This window comes from Jaculus jaculus, chromosome 3 (assembly GCF_020740685.1).
Source record: "Jaculus jaculus isolate mJacJac1 chromosome 3, mJacJac1.mat.Y.cur, whole genome shotgun sequence".
Classification (NCBI taxonomy): domain Eukaryota; kingdom Metazoa; phylum Chordata; class Mammalia; order Rodentia; family Dipodidae; genus Jaculus; species Jaculus jaculus.
This window is the reverse complement of record NC_059104.1, coordinates 13,357,096-13,384,304: the sequence shown is the minus strand read 5'-3', so window position 1 is coordinate 13,384,304 and position 27,209 is coordinate 13,357,096. Positions and strand designations below refer to the sequence as shown.

Genomic DNA, 27,209 nt, shown 5'->3' with positions numbered 1-27,209 from the left:
CTCGAACTCACGGCGATCTCCTAGCTAAAGGAAGCATTACCTGCTGGTCAAACAAAGCCCAGAACATGGGGAGTGGAATGTACAGGAACAGCACCCTGGTCACCATCTTGATTTGAGAGATGAGTCGCTCCTGCAGGGAGGGACAGAGCCGTCAGGTCACAGCAGACACTGCTCTTTGCTTTCCTTTCTGCTTTGGTTTCTCAAGGTAGGGTCTCACTGTAGCCCAGGCTGACCTGAATTCACTATGTCATCTCAGGGTGGCCTCGAACTCACAGCGATCCTCCTACCTCTGCCTCCCCGAGTGCTGGCCTTCAAGGTGTGTGCCACCACGCCTGGTGTAATAAATAAATATTTCTTCAAATAGAAAACATGAGTGAGGGCTGCAGAGATGGCTTAGCGGTTACGCGCTTGCCTGTGAAGCCTAAGGACCCCGGTTCGAGGCTCGGTTCCCCAGGACCCACGTTAGCCAGATGCACAAGGGGGCGCACGTGTCTGGAGTTCGTTTGCAGTGGCCAGAGGCCCTGGTGCACCCATTCTCTCTCTCAATCTGCCTCTTTCTCTCTCTCTGTCCGTCACTTTCAAATAAATAAATAAAAATAAAAACAAAAAAAAAATTTAAAAAATGAGTGAAAACAACCATTTATACCACCCTGCTAAATGCACATTTGACTAAATATAAATTCCCTGCCACCACCTTCCTAACTCTTCTCTGTTCAGACTGAAGTTACATGATCACAGGTGCATACAATTGATGGCAGATTGCCCCAGATGAAAAAACTATGACTATATGGCTTCTAGATAAATATTATTATTTATGTATGTGTATAGGAAGTGGGCACGTGTGTTGTGTACATATGGTACATGCATGTGTTTATATGTATATGGGCACACATGTGTGCATTCATGTGTGTGGTGGCCAGCGGTTGACATCAGATATCCTCCTGAGTCACTCTCCACTGCATTCTTTTTTTATTTTATTTTATTTTATGTATTTATTTGAGAGAGACAGACACAGAGAGAAAGACAGGTAGAGGGAGAGAGAGAGAATGGGCGCACCAGGGCTTCCAGCCTCTGCAAACGAACTCCAGATGCGTGCGCCCCTTTGTGCATCTGGCTAACGTGGGACCTGGGGAACCGAGCCTCGAACTGGGGTACTTAGGCTTCACAGGCGAGCGCTTAACCGCTAAGCCATCTCTCCAGCCCTTTTTGTTGTTTTTTTAATTTTTCTTTTCAAATTTTTTTTATTAACAACTTCCTTGATTATAAAAAATAGCCCATGTTAATATCCTCCCTCCCCAAACCTGCCCCTTTGAAACTCCATTCTCCATCATGTCTCCTCCCCATCTCAATCAGTCTGTATTTTTGAGACAGGGTCTGGCATAGAACCTAGAGCTTACCAATTCTGCTAGACTAGCTAGCCAGTAAGCGTTGCCAACCTGGTATTACAGGTGTGTGCAACCATATCTGGCTTTTTCTTTTCTTTTTTTGAGGTAGGGTCTCACTCTAGCTCAGGCTGACCTGGAATTCACTATGGAGTCTCAGATTGGCCTCGAACTCATGGTGATCCTCCTACCTCAGCCTCTCCCGAGTGCTGGGATTAAAGGAATATGCCACCACGCCCGGCTCCATTCCTGGCTTGTTCATGAAAGCTGAACTCAGGTCCTTATGCTTTCATGGTAAGACTTTACCAGGTTACCTCCCAAGCCCCTGTGTACCGATTGTGTGTGCACGTGCGTGTGTGCGCGTGCTAGGACATGTATGTAACTGTGGGCTCAGGTGTAGAGGGTAGGGGGCGATTTCAGGGGTCAGCCTTTGCCTTCTACCTCGCTTGAGGCAGTCTCTAGCTGTTATTCTCGCTGCATTTACCAGGCAAACTGGCTCCAGAGCTTCCTGGCAATTCTGCCTTTGCCTCCCTTCTCACATAGGCCTGCTGGGATGAACAGATGCCCACAGCGTTGGGCTTTTTATGTGGTTTCTGGGAACCTGAAAACTCCAGTACCCAGGCTTGTGTGGCAAGCTCTCTGCCCACCAAGACACTTCCTCAGCTCCGTTTATCAAATTTTTTTTTTTCAAGGTAAGGTTCACTCTGGCCCAGGCTGACCTGGAATTCGACGTGTAGTCTCAGAGTGGCCTCGAACTCACAGTGATTCTCCCATCTCTGCTTCTCAAGTGCTGGGATTAAAGGCATATGCCACCATGCCCAGCCTGTTTATCAAAATTTTTAAAGCACCCATGAAATCTTATTTAACCTACTAATAAAAGCTAGGGGCTGGAGAAATGGCTTAGCGGTTGAGGTGTTTGCCTGCAAAGCCAAAGGATCCCAGTTCAACTCTCCAGGACCCACATAAGCCAGATGCACAAGGGGGCACATGCATCCGGAGTTCGTTTTCAGTGGCTGGAGACCCTGGTGCCCAGTCTCTCTTCCTCTCTCTCTCCCTTTCTCTCTGTCAAATAATAAATAAATAAATAAATAAATAAATAAATAAATATTTTTTTTAAAGTTAGGAGGATACAGCTGACAGTTTGGTGCATGAAGCTGACTGCCCTGAGCTGTGGTGTTGCATGCTGTCTGGAGGAGCCAGGGCCAACGTGGCAAGATGTTTTACTTACGTCGTATTTCTCCTTAGCCCAGTCCAGCCAGTGTTCCCTCTTGGGAAATGCCTTACTCCGATGCCTGAACCTGTTTTTGATTGAAAACTGAAGAAGAAGAAGAAGAAGAAAAAAATTAAAACAGAACCAACTACATCAGAGAAATATATTTCCAAAAAGTACATTTTAATGGAAAATCTGTGAGAGAAGCAACTTTTTAAATTGTGCATACTAGTACAATGAGCTTGCAGGAGAAACAATTGTATATTTGTTCTTTTATTTATTTATTGAGATTGGGTCTCACTGTAGCCCAGGCTGACCTGGAATTCACTCTAGTCTAAGGGGGGCCTGGAACTCACAACGATCCTCCTACCTCTGCCTCTCAAGTGCTGGGATTAAAGGCACAAGTCACCGTGCTTGTGATTATTTGTTTTTAGTCTATTTCTGATGCTTGAGTTGGGGTCACACTTTCCCCTCTACATCTCTTATCAGAAGCATGTTCAATAGAAATTTAATTTAGGGCTGGAGAGTTGGTTTAGTGGTTAAGGTGCTTGCCTGTGAAGCCTAAGGACCCAGATTTGATTCCCCAGTACCCATATAAGTCAGATGCACAAGGTGACACATGCATCTGGAGTTCATTTGCAATGGTTAGAGGCCCTGACAAGCCCATTCTCTCTCTCAAGTAAATAAATAAAATATTATAAAAAAGAATTGTCATTTAAGTTTTCTAGTAGCCAATTAACAAGTAAAAGTGAAACACATCAAAATAAATTTAAATATATTTTACCTAAGTCAGTTACTACAAAATATGTGTAAATACATAAATATATAATCTATTCAAATCTCTCTCTCTCTCTTTTTTTTTGCTTTATGGAGGTAGGGCCTCACTCCAGGTCAGGCTGACCTGGAACTTACCCTGTAGTCCCAGGCTGGCCTCGAACTCACAGAGATCCTCCTACCTCTACCTCCTGAGTGCTGGGGATTAAAGACGTATGCCAGCATTTCTGGCTTTTTAAAAAATTAAATTGAAGGCTTGGAGAGATGGCTTAGTGGTTAAGACACTTGCCTGCAAAGCCAAAGGACCAAGGTTCAACTCCCCAGGACCCACGTAAGCCAGATGCACAAGGGGGCGCACTCATCTGGAGTGCATTTGCAGTGCCCTGGCTCACCCATTCTCTCTCTCTCTCAACCTGCCAATATCTCTCTCTCTCTCTCTCTCAAATTAATAAATAAAAAATAAAATATAGAACTTAAGTTAGCTGATTATTATTTATTTATTTTATTTTTTATTTTTGCTTTGAAGAAAGGCAGACTGCCCCGTGCAGCGCCTCCTTTGGGTGTGTCTGGAGTCTCGGAAGCCTGACTACCCTCGTGTCTCCTACAAGAGGACCATGGAGCTTGCTTGAAGGTTCTGCGGGGGAGCGCAGCTGCTCCTATACCCTTGACCGGTCCTCCTCTATTCGGGGAAGGTCGTCCTCTTTGACCGACCCAGAGCAAGCGTGCAGCTTTGGGAGGCGCGCACATGGAGCGGGGAGGGAGGAAGGGGACCCCCACCTAGCCAGCCAGACCAGCCGGATCAACTCTGGCGATCAATGGGGGACAACTGTTGCAGCTAGGTCATTCTCACCTCCAATGTATTTATTATTATTTTTTTTGTGTGTGTTTTTCTTTTTTAAAGTATTTATTTTATTTATTTATCTACTTATTTGAGAGAGTGAGTGAGGGAAAGAGGAAGAGAGAAAGAGAGATAGATAGATAAAGAGAGAGAGAGAGAGAGAGAATGGGCATCCCAGAGCTTCCAGACACAGCAAACGAACTCTAGATGCATGTGTCTCCTTGTGCATCTGGCTTACGTGGGTCCTGGGGAATTGAACTGAGGTCCTTTGGCTTTGCAGGCAAATGCCTTAACTACTAAGCCATCTCTCCAGCCTATTGTTTTGTGTTTTTCAAGGTAGGGTATCACTCTACCCCAGGCTGGTCTTGAACTCATAGCAACCTTCCTACCTCTGCCTGCCTAGTGCCAAGATTAAAGGCATGTACCACCATTCCCAACTTAAAATTAATTCTTTTTTATTTTTTTATTTTTGAGGTAGGGTTTCACTCCAGCTCAGGCTGACCTGGAATTCACTAGGTAGTCTCAGGGTGGCCTCGAACTCATGGTGATCCTCCTACCTCTGCCTCCTGAGGGCTGGGATTAAAGTCGTGTGCCACCACACCTGGCCAAAATTAATTCTTTATACTGCTTTCAAAACCATTTTTAAAAAATATTTTATTTATTTGAGAGAGAGAGAGAGAGAGAAAGGACACATGAGGGCCTCTAGCCAGTGCAAATGAACTCCAGATGCATGTGCTACCTTGTGCATCTGATTTATATGGGTATTGGGGAATCAAACCAGGGTCCTGAGGCTTTGTAGACAAGCACCTTAACCACAAGCAATCTTACCTGCCCTCAAAATCATTTTTTTCTAGCTAGAGTGTATCTCAAATTGGTTGTTTTATTTTTATCAGAAATATATAATCTGTACTTACAGTTCATAAAGTTTATGCTTCAAAATTTGGATTTACATTTTAGGTTGTTTTGAACATACTCAAAAGTGTTCCAATAACTGGATTGAGTTTTATTTAAAAAACTTAATTCAAGAGTGAGAACCCATTACACAAAAACACGCTCAGAAGAAAATGAGCTGGGTATGGTGACTCACATCTATAATCCTATCACTTATGAGGTTGAGGCAGGGGATTGTCTCAAGTTTGAGGCCTGCCTGGGCTATGTAGTAAGTTCCAGGTCAGCCTGGGCTACAGAGTGAGTTCCTGTATTTAGAAAAAAAAGAAAAAAAAAAGGATTGATTAGTGCTATGCTCAGTGGTTAAGTGGTTGCCTGGCATGTAAAGGCTTGAGTTTTATCCTTGGCACTAAAAAGAAAAAGAAAGAAAAGAAATTTTAGTTGAGTATAGTTTAATACAGTAAGGATCAGAAAAATACGCTGTCCCACTCACCATCAATGAGAGGCTAAAATCCACTTTTTTTATGGTTTGGAGAGGTATTTAGGGAAAGCAAAGTGCATTTGCAGTGGTATAGAGGAGGCCGTGATGGTGGCAGGTGTGTGTGTGTGTGTGTGTGTGTGTGTGTGTGTGTGTGCGTGCGTGCGTGTGTGTGTGTGTGTGTGTGTGTGTGTGTGTGTGTATGGGACAGGGATTTGGCCAAAATTCAGTCACATGAAGTTATGATTGCTTTTAGGATAGCAGGCAACACTGTTCTGAGCTTTACTTAAAGTTGTTCTTCTTTGAGAAGGAAGGGTGTAAGTAGGTTCTTTTTTTTTTGAGGTAGGGTCTCACTCTGGCCCAGGCTGACCTGGAATTCACTATGGAGTCTCAGGGTGGCCTCGAACTCATGGCGATCCTCCTACCTCTGCCTCCCGAGTGCTGGGATTAAAGGCGTGTGCCACCACGCCCAGCTAGTAGGTCCTTCTTTGCTTGGAGAAAACTTTTGGTGGTAGAAGGTCTAACATTAGAGGAAAGGGGAAAAGCTGCGCCAGCAGGATTTTTCTGTTTTGGGTGGAGAAGATACCCAGTGAGAAATACCATATAATCTAATGCAATCACGCCAGGTAATGAGAAACTTCATGATCCAAAGTCACCTTAAGGCTGTCTTTCTATGCAAAAGGTTACAAACACATTTAAAAAATAAGAAACGACCCAGGCATGGTGGCGCGTGCCTTTAATCCCAGCACTTGGGAGGCAGATGTAGGAGGATCGCCATGAGTTCAAGTTCACCCTGAGACTACATAGTGGATTCCAGGTCAGCTTGGGCTAGAGCAAGACCCTACCTCAAAAAAACCAACCTCCCAAATAAATGAAAAATAATAAACGATACATCTTTCCCACTTAAACAATGTGCACGTTCACTAAGAAGAGAAGTGCATAAAGGGAAAAATTGATTCCTGCCTATAAAATGTCCTTGTATATACATACGTGGACACATGTGGAAAAAAAACAACAAATTCTGTACATTCCCATACCAAACATTCTTTGATAATAGGATTTTTATTTTATTTTTTGCAGTAGGGTCTCACTCCAGCCCAGGCTGACCTGGAATTCACTATGTCGTCTCAGGGCAGCCTCGAACTCATGGAGATCCTCCTACCTCTGCCTCTTGAGTGCTGGGATTAAAGGCGTGCGTCAGCACAGTGCCTGTTAACAAGGATTCTTGAAAATTCCCTTCCTTTTTTCTTCTCTTTCCTCTCTCCCTCCCTTCTTCTCTTTCCTTCCTTCTCCTGCCCCTTTTCTTCCTCCTTTTTCTTTCCTTCCTTCCATCTTCCCTCTCTCCCTCCTTCTTTTCTTTCATTCCTTCCTTGACAGCATCTCACTATTTAGTCCAGGCTGGCCTTGAACCTGTGACCCTACTGCCTCTGCCTCTCAAGTGCTGAGATTACAAGTATGTGACATTAAACCCAGCTCAAAAGCTATTTCCATTCCGTCCTTTGTGAGTTTTAGGTGTATGCCGTTTCCATTTGGTAAGTTTTTTTTTTTTTTTTCCAGGTAGGGTCTCGCTCTAGCCCAGGCTGATCTGAAATTCACTCTGTAGTCTCAGGATGGCCTTGAACTCACAGCGATCCTCTTACCTCTGCTTCCTGAGTGTTGGGATTAAAGGCATGAGCCACCATGTCTGGCCACTAGAAATAATCTTAAGGAAAGTCAAAATGTTACTGATTTTATTTTTTTTCCCCGAGGTAGGGTCTCGCTCTAGCTCAGGCTGACCTGGAATTCACAATGTTGTCTCAGGGTGGCCTGGAACTCACAGTGATCCTCTTACCTCTGCCTCCCGAGTGCTGGGATTAAAGGCATGTGCCACCATGCCCTGTTTGATTTTTTTTTTTTTTTTTAACTGAATTTGCATTGAAAGGCGGTGGTTAAGTTCCGAGGGAGTTCAATGTTGGCAAGAGAGAGCTGCTGAAATACTTACGCCGATGCACTGGACCACTTTTCCCATGATGTTGCCCTGTGGTTGGAACTTCTTGTACATTCCACTGCCAAGGACAAACACAACTAGATGGGCACAAGAAGAGGACGGGTTATGTGGCATTTGCCCGCGCCACCTGGGCTGAGAGATTGCGTTTATTTGCATCAACTATACTCGGGTGTGCAAATACTGGATTGCTTCTAGGAGTGTTGCGTTCAGTGGCCACACAATTGAGGAAGTGTTCTGGATCCCAACAACATCCACAGTAATGTCATGTTTGTGCTGTGACAAACACGCTAAGCCTAACGGGGTCAACCCCCCACTTGGAGGCAACGCATTCAGCAGAGATAACTGAGCGGAAGTCCTGTTCATTTAGGGAGGACACGCTTTTGTGTGCTGGATTAATGTGCTATTCCATCATGACGATGAGTAGTGAGTGCTGTTTTTCTGGCTTCTGTGGCAAGAGAATTTTTTTCTTTTTTTCTGAGGTAGGGTCTCACTCTGGTCCAGGCTGACCTGGACTTCACTATGGAGTCTCAGGGTGGCCTTGAACTCATGGCAATCCTCCTACCTCTGCCTCCTGAGTGCTGGGATTAAAGGCGTGCGCCACCACGCCCGGCTTAGAATTTTTTCTTTTTAATATCCAAGAAAGAAGGGTCTGATTGATCTATATATACTTGTACTTGATCATGAGAGGCAGAATGTTTCTCTGAGGCCATTGCATAAAAGCATGCTTACAATTGTTTATTTTTATTTATTTATTTGAGAGTGACAGAGAGAGAGGAAGAGGGAGTGAGATAGAGAGAGAGAGAGAGAGAGAGAGAGAGAGAGAGAGAGAGAATGGGCGCGCCAGGGCATCTAGCCACTGCAAACGGACTCCAGATGCGTGCGCCCCCTTGTGCATCTGGCTAATGTGGGTTCTGGGGAATTGAGCCTCGAACCGGGGTCCTTAGGCTTCACAGGCAAGCGCTTAACCGCTAAGCCATCTCTCCAGCCCCATGCTTACAATTGTGTAGGCAGTTAACTTCACAAAAATTAGAAGTGTCTTTTTTAAATACTGAAAATTTAAAAATTTTATTTATTATAGTCGGGGAGGAGAGAGAAAGAGAGAGAGAGAGAGAGAGAGAGGGAAAGAATGGGCCCACTAGGGCTTCGAGCCACTGCAAATGAACTCCAGACACATGCAGTACTATGTGCCTCTGGCTTACATGGGACCTGGAAAATTGAACCTAGGTCCTTAGGCTTTGCAGGCATGTGCCTTAACTGTTAAGCCATCTTCCCAACCCTAAATATTTAAATATTTTATTTGTTTGAGAGAGAGAGAGAGGAGGTAGGTAAATGGGCACATATCAGGGCCTCTAGCCAGGGCAAATGAACTCCAGATGTATGTGCCACCTTGTGCAATTGGCTTTACATGGGTAGTGGGGAATTGAACCTGAGTCCTTTGGCTTTGCAAGCAGGCACCTTAATCACTAAGCCATCTCTCCAGCCTGGTAGTGTCTTTATTTTTTGGTTTTGTTTTGAGGTAGGGTCTCACTCTAGCCCAGGTTTTTTTTTTTTTAAAGAGGAAGAGAGGAGAGAGAGAGAGGGAGAGAATAGGCACACCAGGGAATCCAGGCACTGCAAACAAACTCCAGATACATGTGCCCCCTCATGCATCTGGCTTATGTAGGTCCTGGGAATCAAGCCCGAGTCCTTTGGCTTTGTAGGCAAGCATTTAACCGCTGTGGTGGTTTGATTCAGCCATAAACTTAGGTGTTCTGAATTCTAGGTTCCCAGCTGATAGAGCTTTGGGAATTAAAGCCTCCTAGAGGCAATGTATTATTGGGGGCAGGCTTATGGGTGTTATAGCCAGTGTCCCCTTACCATTGTTTGGCACACTCTCCTCTTCCTTTTGTCTACCTGATGTTGGCCAGGAGATGACGTCCACCCTTTGCTCATGCCCAAAATAAACCCTTTTTTCCCTAAAAGCTGCTCTTGGTCTCATGATTGCTGCCAGCAATGTGAACCTGACTGCAATGGTAAGGTTGGTACAGAGAGTAGGGTTGTTGCTAGATGCCTGACTGTGTGGCTTTGGCCTTTTGGAGCTGATTTTCAAGAGGAATGTGGAAGAATTTGAAACCTCGGCCTAAGAGATGCCTTGCAGTGCTGTAAGTACATCTTGATGGACTATTCTGGTCTGAGCTGTAAGACCTGAAGGCAGTAAGAACTATGGACTGTGACGTTTGGCTTGTGAGGGTGAGAAAGAGCTTTGCTTGGACTGGGCTAGAGACAGTTTGTGAGAGGCTTGCTGTTAGGCCCTTGTCCTGAGAAGTTATGCAGGGTTGCTTTGCATAGAAATGAACTGGTGTGAGCAGAGGGATATGGCACAGATAGAAATCTTTAGGCCAAAAACTGCTGCCTGGTCAGCTGCAAATGAGGGAGTACAACCACTGAGACCAGGCCAGCTGACCTGCCTTGAGACAACAGAAAGAATGCAGTTTTTGAAGAGGGCTGAGTGCTCAAGGAGTGTCCTGTTCTTCAGAGTCTGCTTTATTTCCCCGGATTAGCAAATTGGCACCCTACCTGGTATTGTGGAGTATAAGAAGTGCAGGAAAGAGAGGGCCATTGAATTTGCAACACGGTCTTATGTTTTGGAAACGGCCATGGGCAGTGTGAAGCAGGTATGCTGGATGCCTGCATGGAGACCTGATGGAGCCGTGAGGATGAATTGTGGATTGCCGTGGAGACCCAGTGGAGATGCTGGGACCATGACATGGCTACTAGGGAGAGCTGCTGGCCCCAGATGAAGTTTTCCAGGACTGTGAGTAGCCTAGCTGGAGGGGTGGAATTGGAACTCCAGAGACTTGTTGCTCGTTAGAATTATCGGACTTGGAGATTTGTCACTGATTGGAGTTGTTGAACTTGAAGCTACAGTTTGATGTTTGCCCTGATTGTTTTAAGTCTTGTATTGGCTGAGTATCTCTGCTATACCCAATGCCATATGTTGTACTGTGAACGTTTATTCTGTGCCATTATGCATTTTGGGGGTATTTCTTTGGTATCAAGGCTCAGTTAAAAGATCTTGGACTGTGGGGATGTATGAACATCATTGGAATTGATAAAAACTATGGGAACTTTTAGGGCTGGAGAAATAGCTTAGTGGTTAAGACACTTGCCTGCAAAGCCAAAAGATCCAGGTTCGATTTCCTAGGACCCATGTAAGCCAGATGCACAGGGGGTGCACGCATGTGGAGTTTGTTTGCAATGGCTGGAGGCCCTGGTGCACCCATTCTTTCTCTCTTTCTCCCTGCCTGTTTCTCTCTCTCTCTCTCTCAAATAAACAAAGAAAAACAAAATATTTTTTAAAAACATGGGGACTTTTAAAGTCAGATGAATGCATTGCTTTTTACATCATGTATGGCTACCAGAATGTGGTGGTTTGATTCAGGTGTCCCCCCCATAAACTTAGGTGTTCTGAATGCTAGGTTCCCAGCTGATGGAGATTTGGGAATGAATGCCTCCTGTAGATGGTGTATTATTGGGGGCGGGCTTATGGGTGTTATAGCCAGTTTCCCCATGCCAGTGTTTGGCACATTCTCCTGTTCCTGTTGTCTACTTGATGTTGGCCAGGAGGTGATGTCCACCCTCTGCTCATGCCATCATTTTCCCCTGCTGTCATGGAGCTGTCCCTTGAGCCTGTAAGCCAAAATAAACTTTTTTTTTTTTTTCCCCAAAAGCTGCTCTTGGTTGGGTGATTTCTGTCAGCAATGCGAACCTGACTGCAACAACTGCTAAGCCATCTCTCCAGTCCCTCACCTGAGAAGCCTAAGGACCCAGGTTCAATTCCCCAGTACCCACATAGGCCAGATGCACAAGGTGGTGCATGTGCCTGCAGTTCATTTGCAGTGGCTGGAGGCCCTGGCATCCCTATTTTCAATCTCTCTTTCTCAAATAAATAAATAAATAAAAAGTTACTTGAGGCAAGAGAGATAGCTTAGCCATTAAGGCACTTGCCTGCAAAGCCAAAGGACCCAGGTTCGATTCCCCAGGACCCACATAAGCCAGATGCACAAGGGGGCACATGAATCTGGAGTTTGCTGTGACTGGCAGTCTGGTACACCCATTCTCTCTCTCTACCTGCCTATTTTTTTTTTAAATCTCTCTCTCAAATAAATACATAATTTTTTTGAAGCAGGGTCTTGTTCTAGCACAGGCTGACCTGGAGTTCACCTTGGAGTCTCAGGGTAGCCTTGAACTCATGGCAACCCTCCCACACTTTTTCCTCCTCAGTGCTGTGATTAAAGGAATATACCACCACGCCCGACTTAAATTTTAAATTTTTTTAAAGATATTTAATTTATTTATTTATTTGAGAGAAAGAGGCAGAGATGTCTTAACTGCTAAGTCATCTTTCCAGCCCCAAAATATTGTTTGTTTGTTTGTTTTAAATAATTGATATGAAGCCCGATCTGGTCATGGACTTGTGCCAATTCAATTAGTTTCTACTTACTTAGGGAAACAGCCATGAGAGCCGCAGGAACCCCAAAGGCCAGTGGATAACAAGCTTGTTGAGAATGAATTCCACATTGTTGAACTGAAGAGAAATTACAAGAAAAAATGTGTTATGTCATTGCTCATGCATGCATAGTCCTTTTTTTTTTGGTTCTCATTTTTAAAAATCCTTACTGATCATTCCACATTGTTTTTACTTAATGTTCTGGACTTAGTCATTTATCGTAGCAATGTCATTGCCAGCTGAGCAAAGCGACACTCTATTAGAACGAGCAAGGGATGGAGATGGGTTATCTTTGCCCCTAGGTAGAATTGTTGCCCTGGGTACGACAAAATCAGTGAGCCTTGCCTGTTCTGTGGGATTTCTATGTCAGGAAGATAAAGATGAGGCAGATAAAATGACTCAAATATATGGACTTAGGGAATCAATGCAATAGTACACCGGAGGGGCTGGAGGGATGGCTTAGTGGTTAAGGCGTTTGTCCGAAAAACCAAAGGACCCAGGTTCGATTCCCCAGGACACACATTAGCCAGATGCACAAGGGGGTGCACGTGTCTGGAGTTCATTTTCAGTGGCTAGAGGCCTTGGTGCACCTATTCTCTCCCTCCCTCCCTCTTTCTCTGTCAAATAAATAAATAAATAATAAAATATTTTTTTAAAGTAAATTGGAAAATCAACATTACACGTTCCTATATTCATGCCAATTAGGAAATCATTAGATGACCTAAGGCAGGGATTAACAAATTTTTCTGTGATAGGCCAGGTAGTAACTGCTTTAGGCTTTGAGGATCATTTAGTCTCAAGGATAACCCCTCAGCCTTTCCTTGGCAGGAGGAAAGAAGTGGGTCCTACATGATGGTTGCATCAGGTCCTGGATTTGGCCCATGGGCCATAGTGGCCATCTTCTGACTAAGGGCTAATTTACTGCTAAGATTGGTAAGGAAAACAATTAAGATTTTATAAAGGGCAGCAGAGATTTATGGAAACCCTTTCAGTGGGATGCTGGAGCCGCCAGGAATGACCTGAGCCCACAGTGACTTTGACTTTGCCTTTGACTAGTTATTTCACAAGCCTGTGGAGAGAGATGTTAATTAGTAGGAAAGTGACTGTTGGAAAAATGTGTCCAGTCCATAGCTGCGCGAATGGTCCTTGCTCATGGCGGGCTGGGCTACCCCAGGAAGAAGTGGACAGTCAGTCAAATCCTTACTTAATCCCAACACTCTGGGAGGTTGAGGTGTGTGTGTGTGTGGGGGGGGGTTATTGCAGTGAGTTCAAGACCAGCCTGGGGTTACAAAGTAAGTTCCAGGTCAGCCTGGGCTAGAGTGAGACCCTGTCTCAAAATAACAATAACAGAAAAGATAAAATGGAAGGAACTTTCTTACCTCTGAGTATGGGAGTGATGATTGTAGAAAGCAAACTCCCCGCATTAATGGCCAAATAAAAGATGGAAAAGAACCTGTTTCTCTGTTTCTCCTGTCATGGGAAGCACACAGTTAGAGCATGCTCACTGGCCTAGATATCACGGGAGCAGATGGCGCTCATAGGCGGTCCCCCTTCTGACTCAGCTCGGTCAGAAGGTTGCTCTCAAGTACACTTGAGAAGAATGCAGTGGAGGACAGCCTTGTGTCCATAGACTGGGAGTCACTGATGGGCCTTCCGTGGTGGGACATGTTCTCACCTGACCCTCTTCAAACTGATCACCACCGAATGCAGACACACACGGCTTGATCCCTCCAGTACCAAGGGCTATCAGGACCAGGCCGATCATGGAGAGCGCCCTGGAGAAGGGAAGGGAGGGTGTTAGGGCCAACGTGGCAGCTTCTCCAAGGCAGGAGCCATCAACCCAGTTCCCTTCAAAGGGCCAAGAGCAGTGGGGAACATTGAGAAGGGCTAAGCCTTGAGAAAACAGTTCACAGGAACTCATAGGCTGAGGGTTGAAGGAAAACTTGACCACCACGGGCCTCCCAGCCTTTACCTTTTTCTTTTTATTTTAGAGATAGAGGCAGAGAAAGAGAAAGAGAGAGAGAGAATTGGCGTGCCAGGGCCTCAGCCACTGCAATCCAGCTCCAGATGCTTGCACCACCTAGTGGGCATGCGAGACTTTGCACCTGCATCATGTTTGTGTGTCTGGCTAATGTGAGATCGGGAGAGTTGAACATGGGTCCTTGGGCTTCACAGGCAAGCAGCTTAACCACTAAGCCATCTCTCCAGCCTCTTCCTTTTTCTTTTCTTTCTTTTTAAAAATATTTTATTTAGCCAGGCATGGTGGTGCACGCCTTTAATCCCAGCACTCGTTAAAGGTTAAAGGTGCTTGCTGGTAAAGCCTACCAGCCCGAGTTCGGTTCTCCAGCACGCCAAATGCAAAGTGGTGCATGTGTGTACCCATATGCACACACATACATACTCAAATCAATAAAAAAAATTTTTTTTAATTTAAATTTTTTTTTTTTTTTGGTTTTTCGAGGGAGGGTCTCACTCTAGCCCAGGCTGACCTGGAATTCACTATGGAGTCTCAGGGTGGCCTCGAACTCATGGCAATCCTCCTACCTCTGCCTCCTGAGTGCTGGGATTAAAGGCGTGTGCCACCACGCCCAGCCAATAAAAAAATTTTTAAATGAAGTTTTTAACTCAACAATATTTTTATTATTTTATTTTATTTATTTGCAAGCAGACAGAGATAGAGAGAAGAGAGACAAATAGAGAGCAAATGGGCACGCCAGGGCCTCCAGCCACTGCAAATGAACTCCAAACTCATGTGCCCCTAGTGCATCTGGCTTATGTGGGTCCTGGGAATTGAACCTGGGTCCTTTGGCTTCACAAGCAAACACCTTAACTGTGAAACCATCTCTCCAGCCCAAGTATTTAACTTAAAAAAGATAATCTTAGCCAGGCATGGTGGAGCATGCCTTTAATTCCAGCACTCTGGAGGGAGAGGTAGGAGGATCGCCATGAGTTCAAGGCCACCCTGAGACTACATAGTGAATCCCAGGTCAGCCTGAGCTAGAGTGAGACCCTACCTCGAAAAAACAAAATGAAACAAACAAACAAAAGAAAAGATAATCTGATAATTAGTCCACTGGGACAGACTGTAGGGAGGGAGAAATAACCCAGTGAGGACTAGAAGACCTAGCCAAACACAAATATCTTCCCACCGACTGACCACCAAGTGTCCAAGATGGCCAGATCAAAGCGAGCAGACATTAAGATGGCAACTGTGGTGGTTTGAGTCAGGTGTCCCTCATAGACTCATGTGTTCTGAATACTAGGTCCCCAGCTGGTGGCAATTTGGGAATTGGAGCCTCCTGGAGGTGATGTATTGCTGGGGGTGGGCTTATGGGTGTTATAGCCAGCTTCCCCTTGTCCCAGTGTTTGGCACACTCTCCTGTTGCTGTTGTCCACCTGATGTTGGCCAGGGGGTGATGTCCATCCTCTGCTCATGCCATCGTTTTCCCTGCCATCATGGAGCTTCCCCTTGAGTCAGTAAGCCAAAATAAACCCTTTCCTCCCACAAACTGCTCTTGGTTGGGTATTTTCTGCCAACAATGTGAACCTGACTTTAACAGCGACCTACTGAGGACCCAACTCCTGATCCGTTGAACAGCCTTGTTTGTCTGTAGAGCTGAGAGGATTGGAAGGCCTCCCTGCACTTATGGGGACACTCAAGGAACAACACGAAACATCAGGGCATCAAATCAGCAACAAGTGACAGGCTGGGAGCAGTGACCATTGTTGACTCACACATGCACGGGAATACTGTCAGGCGTGCCGTCGTGGTTGTGGTCCGTGAGGTCATTAATTGAGCTCACTGAGATGACTGCTTGTCCAATGGTGTAGACGATGGATAATGATATAATTGTCCTGAGTTTAGAAGAGGTTAAGAGAATCCTAGTTAATTGCACAATAACCATCCACTCCCATTCTTCCTTCTTCATTACTCCCAAAAGCTCTGACATGATCACTTATTTCTCTAGCCTGAACAAAACTCTGAGAGATCCAGCATGTATGTGTGGAGCAAAGCTTGGGCTAGAAACCAGAAGGAAGAAGACCCTTATTATCTGCCAACTATTTGCAAGATTCACTGCCTTTCCCCCACCCCAAGAGAAATTAGCATTTTTGTTTATAGATGTAGATAATAACAGCTATTCATCTTGTGACTGATAACAGTATCTGACCAGGAGTAGACCACTATTTTCACAGACACCTTTAGAGAAAGTGACCTTTATTTTTAAAATTTATTTATTTATTTATTTTTTTGGTTTGGTTATTTCTCAAGGTAGGGTCTTGCTCTAGCTCGGGCTGACCTGGAACTCAGTATGTAGTTTCAGCCTGGCCTGGAACTCACAGTGATTCTCCTACTTCTGCCTCCTGAGTGCTGGGACTAAAGATGTGTGTCACCGTGCCTGGCAATAGTCATCATTACTTTGTCTTAAGAGGGCAGCATCTCCTCCCTTCTCCAGCAAGTCCCAGGAAATATTTCCTGATAATTCCCGTGGGATGAGCTCTTGGACTTTCCTGCAGGACCTGGTGAGTGCCCACAGTGGCTTTCTTGTGCCACGTTTCCTTCCCCTCCACCAGGCAGTGCGAGTCCCTCAGCAGTGACGTTTCACAAGCATCTGCTCTCCAAGCTGTGAACTGTCTCCCGCATCACTAGTGGTAGGTAAGAGTTCCTGCCACTCTTTCACAATGGGGCAAAGATGTTCTGTTTGCTTGGAGGAAGGGAAAGACCTCCTTGTGTTCACAGTAAGGCTCTGGGGATATGGTAATAAAGCAGAATCAAGGCTGCAGTGTTCTCCTGAGGACTAACAGTCAGCGGTTCTTCACACTTTGCTCCCACCATCCCAATCCACAATGCTTATAATTTACATTCTGGCTTGTTCCTTAGCAAGAAAGTTCTAGACACTCACTTGAACTTCCCCAACCATGAGTCAGCGATCAGAGCTCCGAGAAGTGGCGTCAGATAGCACAGGGCCACGAATGTATGGTAGATGGCTGTGGACAGGTTATCATCCCAGTTCAGGAAGTTTTTGAAGTACAGGACCAGGAGTGCTTGATGTAGGACCGGTGGAGAGGGGGGAAATCAGTTAGGACTGGCTATGGCAACCCACGTATTCTTTATTTACTTATTTTTTATTAGCAGAGAAAGAGAGAGAGAGAATGGGTGTGCCAGAGCCTCTAGCCACTGCAAACGAACTCTGGACACATGCACCACCTTATGCATCTGGCTTTGCATGGGTCCTGGGGAATCCAACTTGGGTCCTTAGGCTTTGCAGCCAAGTTCCTTAACCACTGAGCCATCTCTCCAGCCCAACCCATGCCTTTATAAATGAGACTCACCTCGCATTCCATAGTAGGAGAACCTTTCGCAGAACTCATTGACCACGATGAAAAAGATGCTCAAGGGATACCCAAAGCAACTCTGGCAAAAAGAACAGAACAGGATCCAAATGCTTCTCCCAAACTGGTGTCGAGGACTCAAGAAAGAGCCAGAGCATGTTTTATAACTTTTTGGTGGCTAGAATCTTGAATGTTGCAATTGTTATTCCGTTCCACTGGTCACTTCACAGAGCTATAGCCATGACACCAATCGACTAGCCTGGCCAGGAAGTGAACAATGTCTCCTAAAGACAGACAAAACTCAGGATCGTCCCCCTCACTGGTCCCCGATGCGCAGTAGTGAACACCACACATCTTGGAGTACATTGGTAATGACAGACAGGGTTCCTGCCATGATGTCACCAAGGAATAAAAAATTTTGTAGTTTACAAAATGAAGATGCAGGAGAAGAAAAAAAATATGTATATATACTCACCCGTGACTTGGACATTCCTAAAAGAAAAACCAAACGACAGTATTAAAGTCAAGTCACTACAGTTCTTTCAGGCTGATCTAGACCCAGTCCCCCTGACTACTCAGGGCATCAGAACATTGCTTGCTGCAAAGCTTCCAGCCGAGCCCTCTCCCTTCTCGTCTGCGGGGGTCCTGGCCTGGCGCTTGCTTTTAACAAGCTCCTTGGGCAACGCTCGTGAGCAATTGGACATGAGAACCAGTGCTCAGAGAACCCTGACCACGCCATTTGCTTCTTCAAATACTTCAAAGCCCGCTTCTGGGTAAAATCCAAACATGTCAGTATGCTCTCCACAATCTCACAAGGTCACTGGGGCTTTGTGAGGACTCAGGAATCGAGGTATGACATGCTGTCAGCTGCTTAACACACAGTGAGGATTCAACCCTCATTTCCTAGTCTCTGGCTCAGCCTTCCTTCCAGCCCCTCTCCTTGCCTAAACTCCAGTGGCATCCACCTTTGTATTTACTGAGCATGGTGGTGCACTCAGTCCAAGTTCTTTTTTAAAACATTATTTGGTTGGGCTGGAGAGATGGCTTAGCGGTTAAGCGCTTGCCTGTGAAGCCTAAGGACCCCGGTTCGAGGCTCGGTTCCCCAGGTCCCACGTTAGCCAGATGCACAAGGGGGCGCATGCGTCTGGAGTTCGTTTGCAGAGGCTGGAAGCCCTGGCGCACCCATTCTCTCTCCCTCTATCTGTCTTTCTCTGTGTCTGTCGCTCTCAAATAAATAAATAAATAATTTAAAAAAATAAAAAAAAAACATTATTTGGTTGACAAAGAGAGAGAGAGAGAGAGAGAAAGAATGGGTGCACCAGGGCTGCTACAAATGAACTCAGATGCACGTGCCACCTGGTGCATCTGGCTTATGTGGGTCCTGCAGAATCGAACCTGGGTCCTTAGGTTTTGCAGGCAAGCGTCTTAACTGCTAAGCCATCTCTCCAGTCCCTCACTCTAAGTTCTTAAGACATGCTGGGTGCCCCTCTCCTTTAATGTGCCCCTTGATACTCATGCTTTACCCTTCCTGCCAATACTCCCTTAACACAGCATGCTGTGATGGGCAGTTCCTGCCCCTGCCTCTCTTCCAGACCCAGGGGCTCGAGCTGGAGTCCCTTGAATGGAAGAACCTTACGCATCTCTTCATAACAACGTCCCCACGTCCCAGTGTCGTTCACAGTACCACTAGCAGGGCTATTGTTCAGTGAAAGGATGAGAAGAGCAGGAAGAAAAAAAAGCATGAGAATCGGGGCTGGAGAGATGGCTCAGCGGTTAAGACACTCGCCTGCAAAGCTTTATGACCCGGGTTCAAGTCCCCAGGACCCACGTGAGCCAGATGCACAAGGTGGCGCATGCATCTGGAGTTCATTTGCAGTGGCTAGAGACCCTGGCATGCCGATTTTCTCTTTCTCTCCTTCCAGATAAATAAATAAATAAATAAATAAATAAATAAATAAATAAATAAAAATAAAAGCATGAGAATCCAAACGAATGGATGAAAACCAAGTTTGGCAGATTCTATTAAATCTGAGGAGTATGTTCAGGCCCAATCTCAGAAGCAAAGACCCCCTCCTTCCTGCCTTCCCATCTCCCTGCCCTGAATTTTGACAAGGTGTCCTGTCCCCTTGTCCCTAGTCCTCACGAGACTTGGTCTGTCCCCGGCACCTACACACTGTCCCCTTCTTCTCCCTGCCTGTCGCTCCCAGGCCCTTTCCGTGGGGGATCCACCCTCTCGCCTCAGGCCCGGTTGACCTCATCTTAGAGTTCTTCGCTGCTTAGGGTTTCTGGGGTACACCTTGCCTCTATCAGGGGCTCGTGGCCCAACAGAAGTGGGTTGCCTCAGAATCTCCAGGGGGGCTTGTGGCAGCAGACGGCTGGGCTGTGTCCCCAGGGCTGCTGACTCTAGGTCTGGCACAGCACACACACACACACACACACACACACACACACACACACACACACACACGTGACCGCATTTTCTAGCAAGTGCCTGGTCGCCGCTGGGCCAGGCAACAGGCTTTGAAAAGCGCTGCACGGGAGAATTACAAATCACCCTTCCATCCCTACAGTGGCCATGTGTTGTTCTTTCTTTCTTCCTTCCTTCCTTTCTTCCTTCCTTTTTTGTGTGTAGTATATGTTGTTGGGCATGTGTATGTATAATACATGTATGTGTGTATGCGCAGATGTGCACACCCCAAGTACAGAGGCCAGTGGAAATGTCCAGTGTTCTCCTCTATTGCTCTTCCATGTTGTTTCCTGGAGATCAAATTACTCTCTGAGCCCAGAACTGCACTTTTGGGTCACATCTGATGGCCAGCAAGTGGGGAGGGGGAGCTTTCAAGGTAGGGTCTCACTCTAGCCCAGGCTGACCTGGCATTCATTAACTATGTCGCCTCCGGGTGGCCTCGAACTCATGGCGATCCTCTTACCTCTAGCTCTGGAGTGCTGGGGTTAAAGGCGTGCACCACCACTCCCGGCTCATGTCTGGCTTTTTATGTGGGTGCTAGGGATAGAACCCAGGCCTCCTCGGACCCTCATGCTTGCGCAACAAGTGTTTCCACCCGCTGAGTCATCTCTCCAGCCCGGTATGTTCCTTTCTAACAAGTTCCAAGTTGAGGAGGAGGCCAGCTGCCCAGGATGGAAACTGAATGCAGAAGCAAGACACGTGCTGAGGTGTCCCCCATAACTCTCTGCCTCAGTCTCTCGTCCTGTTCCCCATCCGGGGCCCTTCCTCTCAGATTTGCTACCTTGCATCTTCATCCTGTCCAGGCCCTGGCTCACCCCACAATAAAGGAGCTCGCCGCTTAAGCAGTTCAGACCCCTGTGGCTCCCCAGGCCTGGCTTCACTGCCTTCCAGGCAGAAGCATTCCTTCCTATTCCTGTCATGCTGGGCTGTACTTGTCCAGCTCAGCATGGCCCCAGGGCCTCACAGCAGATGGCTTTGTGATTTTTTTTTTTTGCCCACTTCAGAACATTTTAGAAGCTATTTTAGTCCTTGCTCTCAAGAGGGGAAATAACACTATCTGAAGCTCCCCGAACATCAGTTCCCAACTCTTCCGCCTATTAAGTTGGAGACAGAGATTCTCCTCAGCCAAACCACACTGGGTTTCTCCCCTGGCAGACTTCCTTGAGGAAGGAACGGCTTCAAAGGTAGGTGCATGAAGAACGAGGACCAGCCAGTCAGGCCTGGGACCGAAGCTCAGTTCTGCCGATTGTCAGCTGGGGCCCTGGGTAAACTCATCTTTATTTGGGACGGGCTGACAATCAATTGAAAAGTATGTGGCTTGCTTTGTCAGGCTACTGTAAGAGCTCGGGGGAAGTGGGCTAGAGAGATGGCTCAGTGGTTAAGGTACTTGCCTGCAAAGCCTAAGGACCCAGGTTTGATTGCCCAGGACCCACGTGAAGCCAGATGCACAAGGTGGTGCATGCATCTGGAGTTTATTTGCAGTGGCTAGTGTGCCCATTCTCTATATAAATAAATAAAATATTTTAAAAAAGAGTTCAGGGGGAACATTTAACTTGATGCACCAGTAAGTGGGAGGTGCTATCCCAGAATCCTCAGCTCAGTACACAGCACTCTCAGAGTGGAACATAATTGTCTGGTGACAATAAGTCTCCTAAGAAGAGATGGGCTTAGCAGTTAAGACGCTTGTCTGCAAAGCCAAAGGACTCAGGTGCTCTTCTTCAGATGATGAGAATGGGACCTGAGGAGATAAACGACCCAGCACATTCCACCCCAGCCCCAGCTGAAACCACAGAGGAACTGGGGAGATGAGCAAGAGTGCTGCTTTCTCAGTGAACCTGATATCAGCACCAGGGTGAAGGAGATAGACCCTGAGGACACTCAACTCCTACCAAACCAGAGATCCAGAGGTTCCTAAGTGCCCATCACTGAAGTAGACTTAAAATGTTCCCAGCATGGCTCAGGGAAATTTGCAGAAGAAGGGGCAGAAAGATTGTTAGAGCCCCAAGTTGGGACATTTTGCACAGAGACATTCCCTTCCCCCGAATAACTGACTGCTGCCCCCACAATGCATGACCCACAATCCCCATGGGGATGACCTGTGTTTCCAACAAAGAGGGCTCCTTCAGAAAAGGGCTAGGGATGAGGGAAAGGATGGCACCAACATGTGTTGTTTCCATACCAAGTTTGTCCATAACTAATAAAAATAAATTTTTTAAAAAGATGTAAAAGGACAGATTGAAGACAATGTATCCATGCTATGCATGGAGCAAAAAGAAAGACTCGAGAATTTTAGTTGACTTCAAGTTCACTATAAACCCTCAAAATTTAGTGTCAGGGAAAAAAAAAAGGATTGCTTGCAGTTTTTTTTTTTCTTTTTTCTTTTTTTGTTAAGAGCCATGAAACATAAAGGAAAAGATGACATAGAGCCAGATTGGAGTCTTGGATGCTGGTTTTCTCCCCCCCCCCCGTTTTATGTATTTTTAACTCTTTTGAATTAGTTTGGTAAATACATAAGATACTTCAGTATACAATGTGTTTTATTTTAGCATGTGTACACACTATGTAACTAGTACATAGGTGAAAATACAGGACATCACACAAAAAAAGAAAAAGAAAAAAGAAGGAAAAAAAAATCAAGTAGCACTCCCAAAGGAGTCTGGCAGAACACGAAAATATGCGGGGGGCTTTGTGTGACCAGTCTGGGTAGGGGGCAATGGGGACTTGAGGTGCCATAGTTGGTTTGATTATTTTCTCAAATGGATCAAGTTTATTTGGTCACATAATGAAAAAAAAATGCTCTTCTTTCCTTCAATGGATCCACCTACCTTCATAGTCAATTTCCCAATCTGTGACCCTAGTACTTGACCCTAGAGTAGCTCTCATAGAGGCGGTGTCTTGCCTGACTTGGTAGTTTTTTTCTTTCTTGAGTTGATGCTACCCAGGAGGCATGGTTTGTTGGCAAGCAGGGACTCCTTCTCAGTAAGGGAGGCATTCCTACATTGCTGCGTTCTTGGAGCTTCTGTGTGGGCCACTCTTGCACCCTGTGCATGAGACTTCAGGTATGCTTCATGGAAATAGCGTCTTTTCAGAAAATGGCCTATCCATGACCCCGCAGTGCCAGGCAGTACATACATAAGACCATTATAATAGGAGGAGAAGATGATGACATCAAAATAGCAGAGAGCCGGGCGTGGTGGCGCACGCCTTTAATCCCAGCGCTTGGGAGGCAGAGGTAGGAGGATCGCCATGATTCGAGGCCACCCTGAGCAATTCCAGGTCAATCTGGGCTACAGTCAGACCCTACCTCGGCAAAACAAAAAGATAAAAATTAAAAGAGAGACTGATTGACAGGGGGAGGGGATATGATGGAGAGTGGAGTTGTGAAGGGGGAGGGAATTATTATGGTTTATTGTCTGTAGTTATCAAAGTTGTCAACAACAATAATAAAAAGAAATAGTGTCTTTTCCCACAGTTATCTTCTTCCCCACGAGGGCAGTCTTCTATTTCTCTGACAACTGGATGAAGAACTACATGAATACAGCGCATGCTGATGTACACTTTCCTCACTGTCCCTTTCATTAGGCTCTTGTTTATCCTCCCATTAAGGTCGACCTCCCTTGGTTATGCGCTACTCATTAGCAAAACAAGTGAATAAAGAGAGTCATCCACACACTAACCACATGAGGCTATTACTGGCTGGGGGGCTTGGTGGGGGAACACAAAACCACTTAGCTCCCCACCTGATCACCGGTCCCTCAGCAACAGGGAGCCTCACCAGCCCCTGCAGCTTCTGGGTCTTGACAAACTGTCCCGCTGTGTCTTTCCCTCTGGTCAGCTTTCTCTCACGTGCTCCTCACAGCCAGGTCTGCTCAACTGGGTGTCCACTGTTCAGGTTTGGGGTGCGGCTCTTGGGTCCATGCATTCACGTCCTAGGGGTTACCATCCAAAGTGCCTCACAGTGGTGGCTTCGAACAGCCAACGGAGGGTTATTGCCTCACAGTTCTCCAGCCTAGAAATCTGAGATCAAGTTCCCATCTGTGTCTGTGAGGGTGAATGTTCCAGGCCTCTCTTTTAGACTTGCAGGTGGTTAGCATTCTCTGGGTGTCCTTGGTTTCAAGGTATCTCTTTTTTAAACAATTTTTTTAAAAAAAATTTAGTTATTTATTTGAGAACGACAGACAGAGAAAGACAGATAGAGAGAGAGGGAATGGGCGCGCCAGGGCTTCCAGCCTCTGCAAACGAACTCCAGACGCGTGCGCCCCCTTGTGCATCTGGCTAACGTGGGACCTGGGGAACCGAGCCTCGAACCGGGGTCCTGAGGCTTCACAGGCAAGCGCTTAACCACTAAGCCATCTCTCCAGCCCTCAAGGCATCTCTTGATCTCTACCTTCCTCTCTACTTGATGTCCTTCCACTGTGGATTTGTGTCCACATATCATCTCGTATCAGGATGCTAATGCTGGACCAGTCTCCCACCCCCACTCCACAATGACTTCATCTTAACTGGGCATGCTTGCCACCATCTGATTCCGCAAAGAGGTCACATTTGGAGGCCCCAGGGTTTGAGGCGACACAGTTCAGCCTATAGTGGTCAAAGGCCTTTAGCTGACTTGACTACATTAGGTAACAAATAGCTTCCTGTCTTTCAGAAAGGTGACTGGAGCTGAGGACATGAATCGGTGATTAAAAACACTTGGTGAGGGTTGGAGAGATGGCTTAGCAGTTAAGGCATTTGCCTTCGAAGCCTCCAGGTCCCACGTAAGCCAGATGCACATGGTGGCACATGCATCTGGAGTTTGTTTGCAGTGACTAGAGGCCCTGGCGTGTCCATTCTCTCTCTCTCTGTCTCAAATAAATAAATAAAAATAAATCAGAGAAAAAGTCTTATGGTAAGAAAGTTTAAAAAGAAGAAACACTTTGTCATTCTCAATACAAGAATTTGCAGCATGTGGGGCTGGAGAGATGGCTTAGCAGTTAAGGTACTTGCCTGCAAAGCCAAAGGATCCAGTTTCAACTCCCCAGGACCCACGTAAGCCAGATGCACAAGGTGGTGCATGTGTCTGAAGTTCATTTGCTGTGACTGCCTCCCTCCTTCTCTTTCTCAAATAAATAAAAATAAAATATTAAAAAACAAAGAGAATTGGGTTGGGGAAATGGCTTAGTGGTTAAGGTGTTTGCCTGCAAAGCCAAAGGACCTTGGTTCAATTCCCCATGACCCACGTTAGCCAGATGCACAAGGGGGTGCACGCATCTGGAGTTTGTTTGCAGTGGCTAGAAGCCCTGGGGCACCCGTTCTCTCTCTCTCCTCCTCCCCCATCTCTCAAATAAATAAAAAATAAATATTTAAAAAAACAAAGAGCAGGGGGGAGGGAGGGTGTTACCATGGGATTTTTTTTTAATTTTTATTAACATTTTCCATGATTATAAAATACATGGGATATTTTTTATAATCATGGAAAATGTTAATTAAAATCGTGAAAAGAGAAAATAAATAAATAAATAAATAAAGAGGGGGAAAAATAGAAAAAAGAAGAAAAAAAAAACAAAACAAAGAGGATTAACAGTATATGTCGGACGTGATGGTGCATGCCTTTAATCCCATCACTTGGGAGGCAGAGGCCACCCTGAGACTATGTAGTGAATTCCAGGTCAACCTGGGCTAGAGTGAGACCCTACATCGAAAAACAAAACAAAACAAAACAAAACAAAACTTAACAGTCTATGGGGTGATGGCTATGTAATCATCCTACGTGTACACAGAGATCAAAATATCACATTGTACCCAATAAATATTTACAAGCTCTTGCTGTGCAGATCTGATGACTGGAGTTCATATCCCCAGAACCCATTTAAAAGCCCGACACAATTATCACGACGGATCTATGGCAACGGGAAGCGCAGTCCAGAAGATCATGAAGTATTCAGACCAGCTAGTCAGGCGTTCACAGTAGCAAGCAAGAGAGACCCTGGGTCAAAGAGGGTGGAGGACAAGGACACTTCAAGGGTTTCCTTTGACCTCCACATGTGCACTGTGGTATGGGTGCACACACACACACACACACACACACACACACACACACACACACACACACACCATAGGCATAAGAGGTCCATAAGGGCCACTGTCTGTGGTTTATAAACTTATAGTCCCCAGCACCCTGTCTCATAACCACAGATGACTTTTTTTTTTTTTTTAAATTTATTTATTTATTTGAGAGAGAGAGAGGAAGAGGCAGAGAAAAAGAGAGAATGGGCGCGCCAGGGCCTCCAGCCACTGCAAACAAACTCCAGATGCGTGCACCTCCTTGTGCATCTGGCTTGCATGGGTCCTGGGGAATCGAATGGGGATCCTTAGGCTTCGTAGGCAAATGCCTTAACTGTTAAGCCATTTCCCCAGCCCCTGAGTGCCTTTTATGTATATGATCTTGGTCTTGGGCCCCAGGATCCAACCACCTTTGCACATGCCCAGAGATCATTTAATCTCAAGTGTTCTACTGTAGGGAAAGGTCAGCTGAGCCAGAGTCCCCCAGAGTTAATGTGTAGCCAAAGAGAAGGATCTGGGCAATAGTCCTAAGTTCTGCCTAGGTCTATATAGGCAGGGACCCAGCACTCAGATGAGATAGTTTTCCTGGGTGTTAGGTTGATAACCCTTGCTCTCCAAGTTGGTTTCTTTATATATGCTTGGGTGCTTTTAAAAACACATTTTACACCAAACTACACAGTAAGCACGTCTCTTGATGTTCATACCCATATATTAATGCTACTCTTACTTTTGGTTAGAGAAGCTTCTCTTTTCAGATGGCAGTGACCTTGGGATGACTCAGAAGGCACCATGGGGCTGAGAAGAAGTGACAGAGGAGTGCTCAGCACTGAAACATCTCTACCACACCTTCTAAGGCTCAGGGTCCATTGCGGAAGAGGTGGCAGAAAGAATGTAAGAGCCAAAGGAAGGGTAGGACTCCTTACCACGTGCTCCTCCACACACAAAATGGCCTGGATATCCATGACCTCACAGTGCCTGACACTACCTACACAATAGGAAAAGATGATGACATCAAAATAAAAGAGAGACTGATTGAGAGGGGGAGGGGACATGATGGAGAGGAATGTGGGGGATGGGAGGGAATTACCTTGGGTTATTGTCTGTAGTTATGGAAGATATCATTTAAAAATAAATAAATAAAAACAGTTTTATTTACTCATTTGAAAGCAGAGAGATAGATAGAGATGGGGGAAGAGAGAGAGAGAATGGGTACACCAGGACCTCTAGCCACTGCAAACGAACTCCATATGCATGTGCCACTTTGTTCATCTGGCTTTATGTGGGTACTAGGGAATTGAACCAGGGTCATTAGGCTTTGCAGAC

At 45.9% G+C, this 27,209-nt stretch overlaps 1 protein-coding gene across 1 annotated transcript in view; it reads right to left on the bottom strand.

Moving 5' to 3' along the window:
- Window positions 1-27,209, bottom strand: part of Slc15a1 (solute carrier family 15 member 1) — a 58,587-nt gene that overhangs the window by 20,166 nt on the left and 11,212 nt on the right. The window contains exons 2-11 of the mRNA XM_045145848.1: window positions 17,853-17,869; window positions 17,378-17,459; window positions 16,948-17,089; window positions 15,782-15,901; window positions 13,722-13,821; window positions 13,426-13,516; window positions 12,041-12,124; window positions 7,552-7,634; window positions 2,611-2,697; window positions 41-130 (exon numbers count right to left, since the gene is read on the bottom strand). Of these exons, the coding sequence (XP_045001783.1) occupies window positions 41-130; window positions 2,611-2,697; window positions 7,552-7,634; window positions 12,041-12,124; window positions 13,426-13,516; window positions 13,722-13,821; window positions 15,782-15,901; window positions 16,948-17,089; window positions 17,378-17,459; window positions 17,853-17,869 (896 nt within the window). The remainder of the gene's footprint in view (window positions 1-40; window positions 131-2,610; window positions 2,698-7,551; window positions 7,635-12,040; window positions 12,125-13,425; window positions 13,517-13,721; window positions 13,822-15,781; window positions 15,902-16,947; window positions 17,090-17,377; window positions 17,460-17,852; window positions 17,870-27,209) is intronic.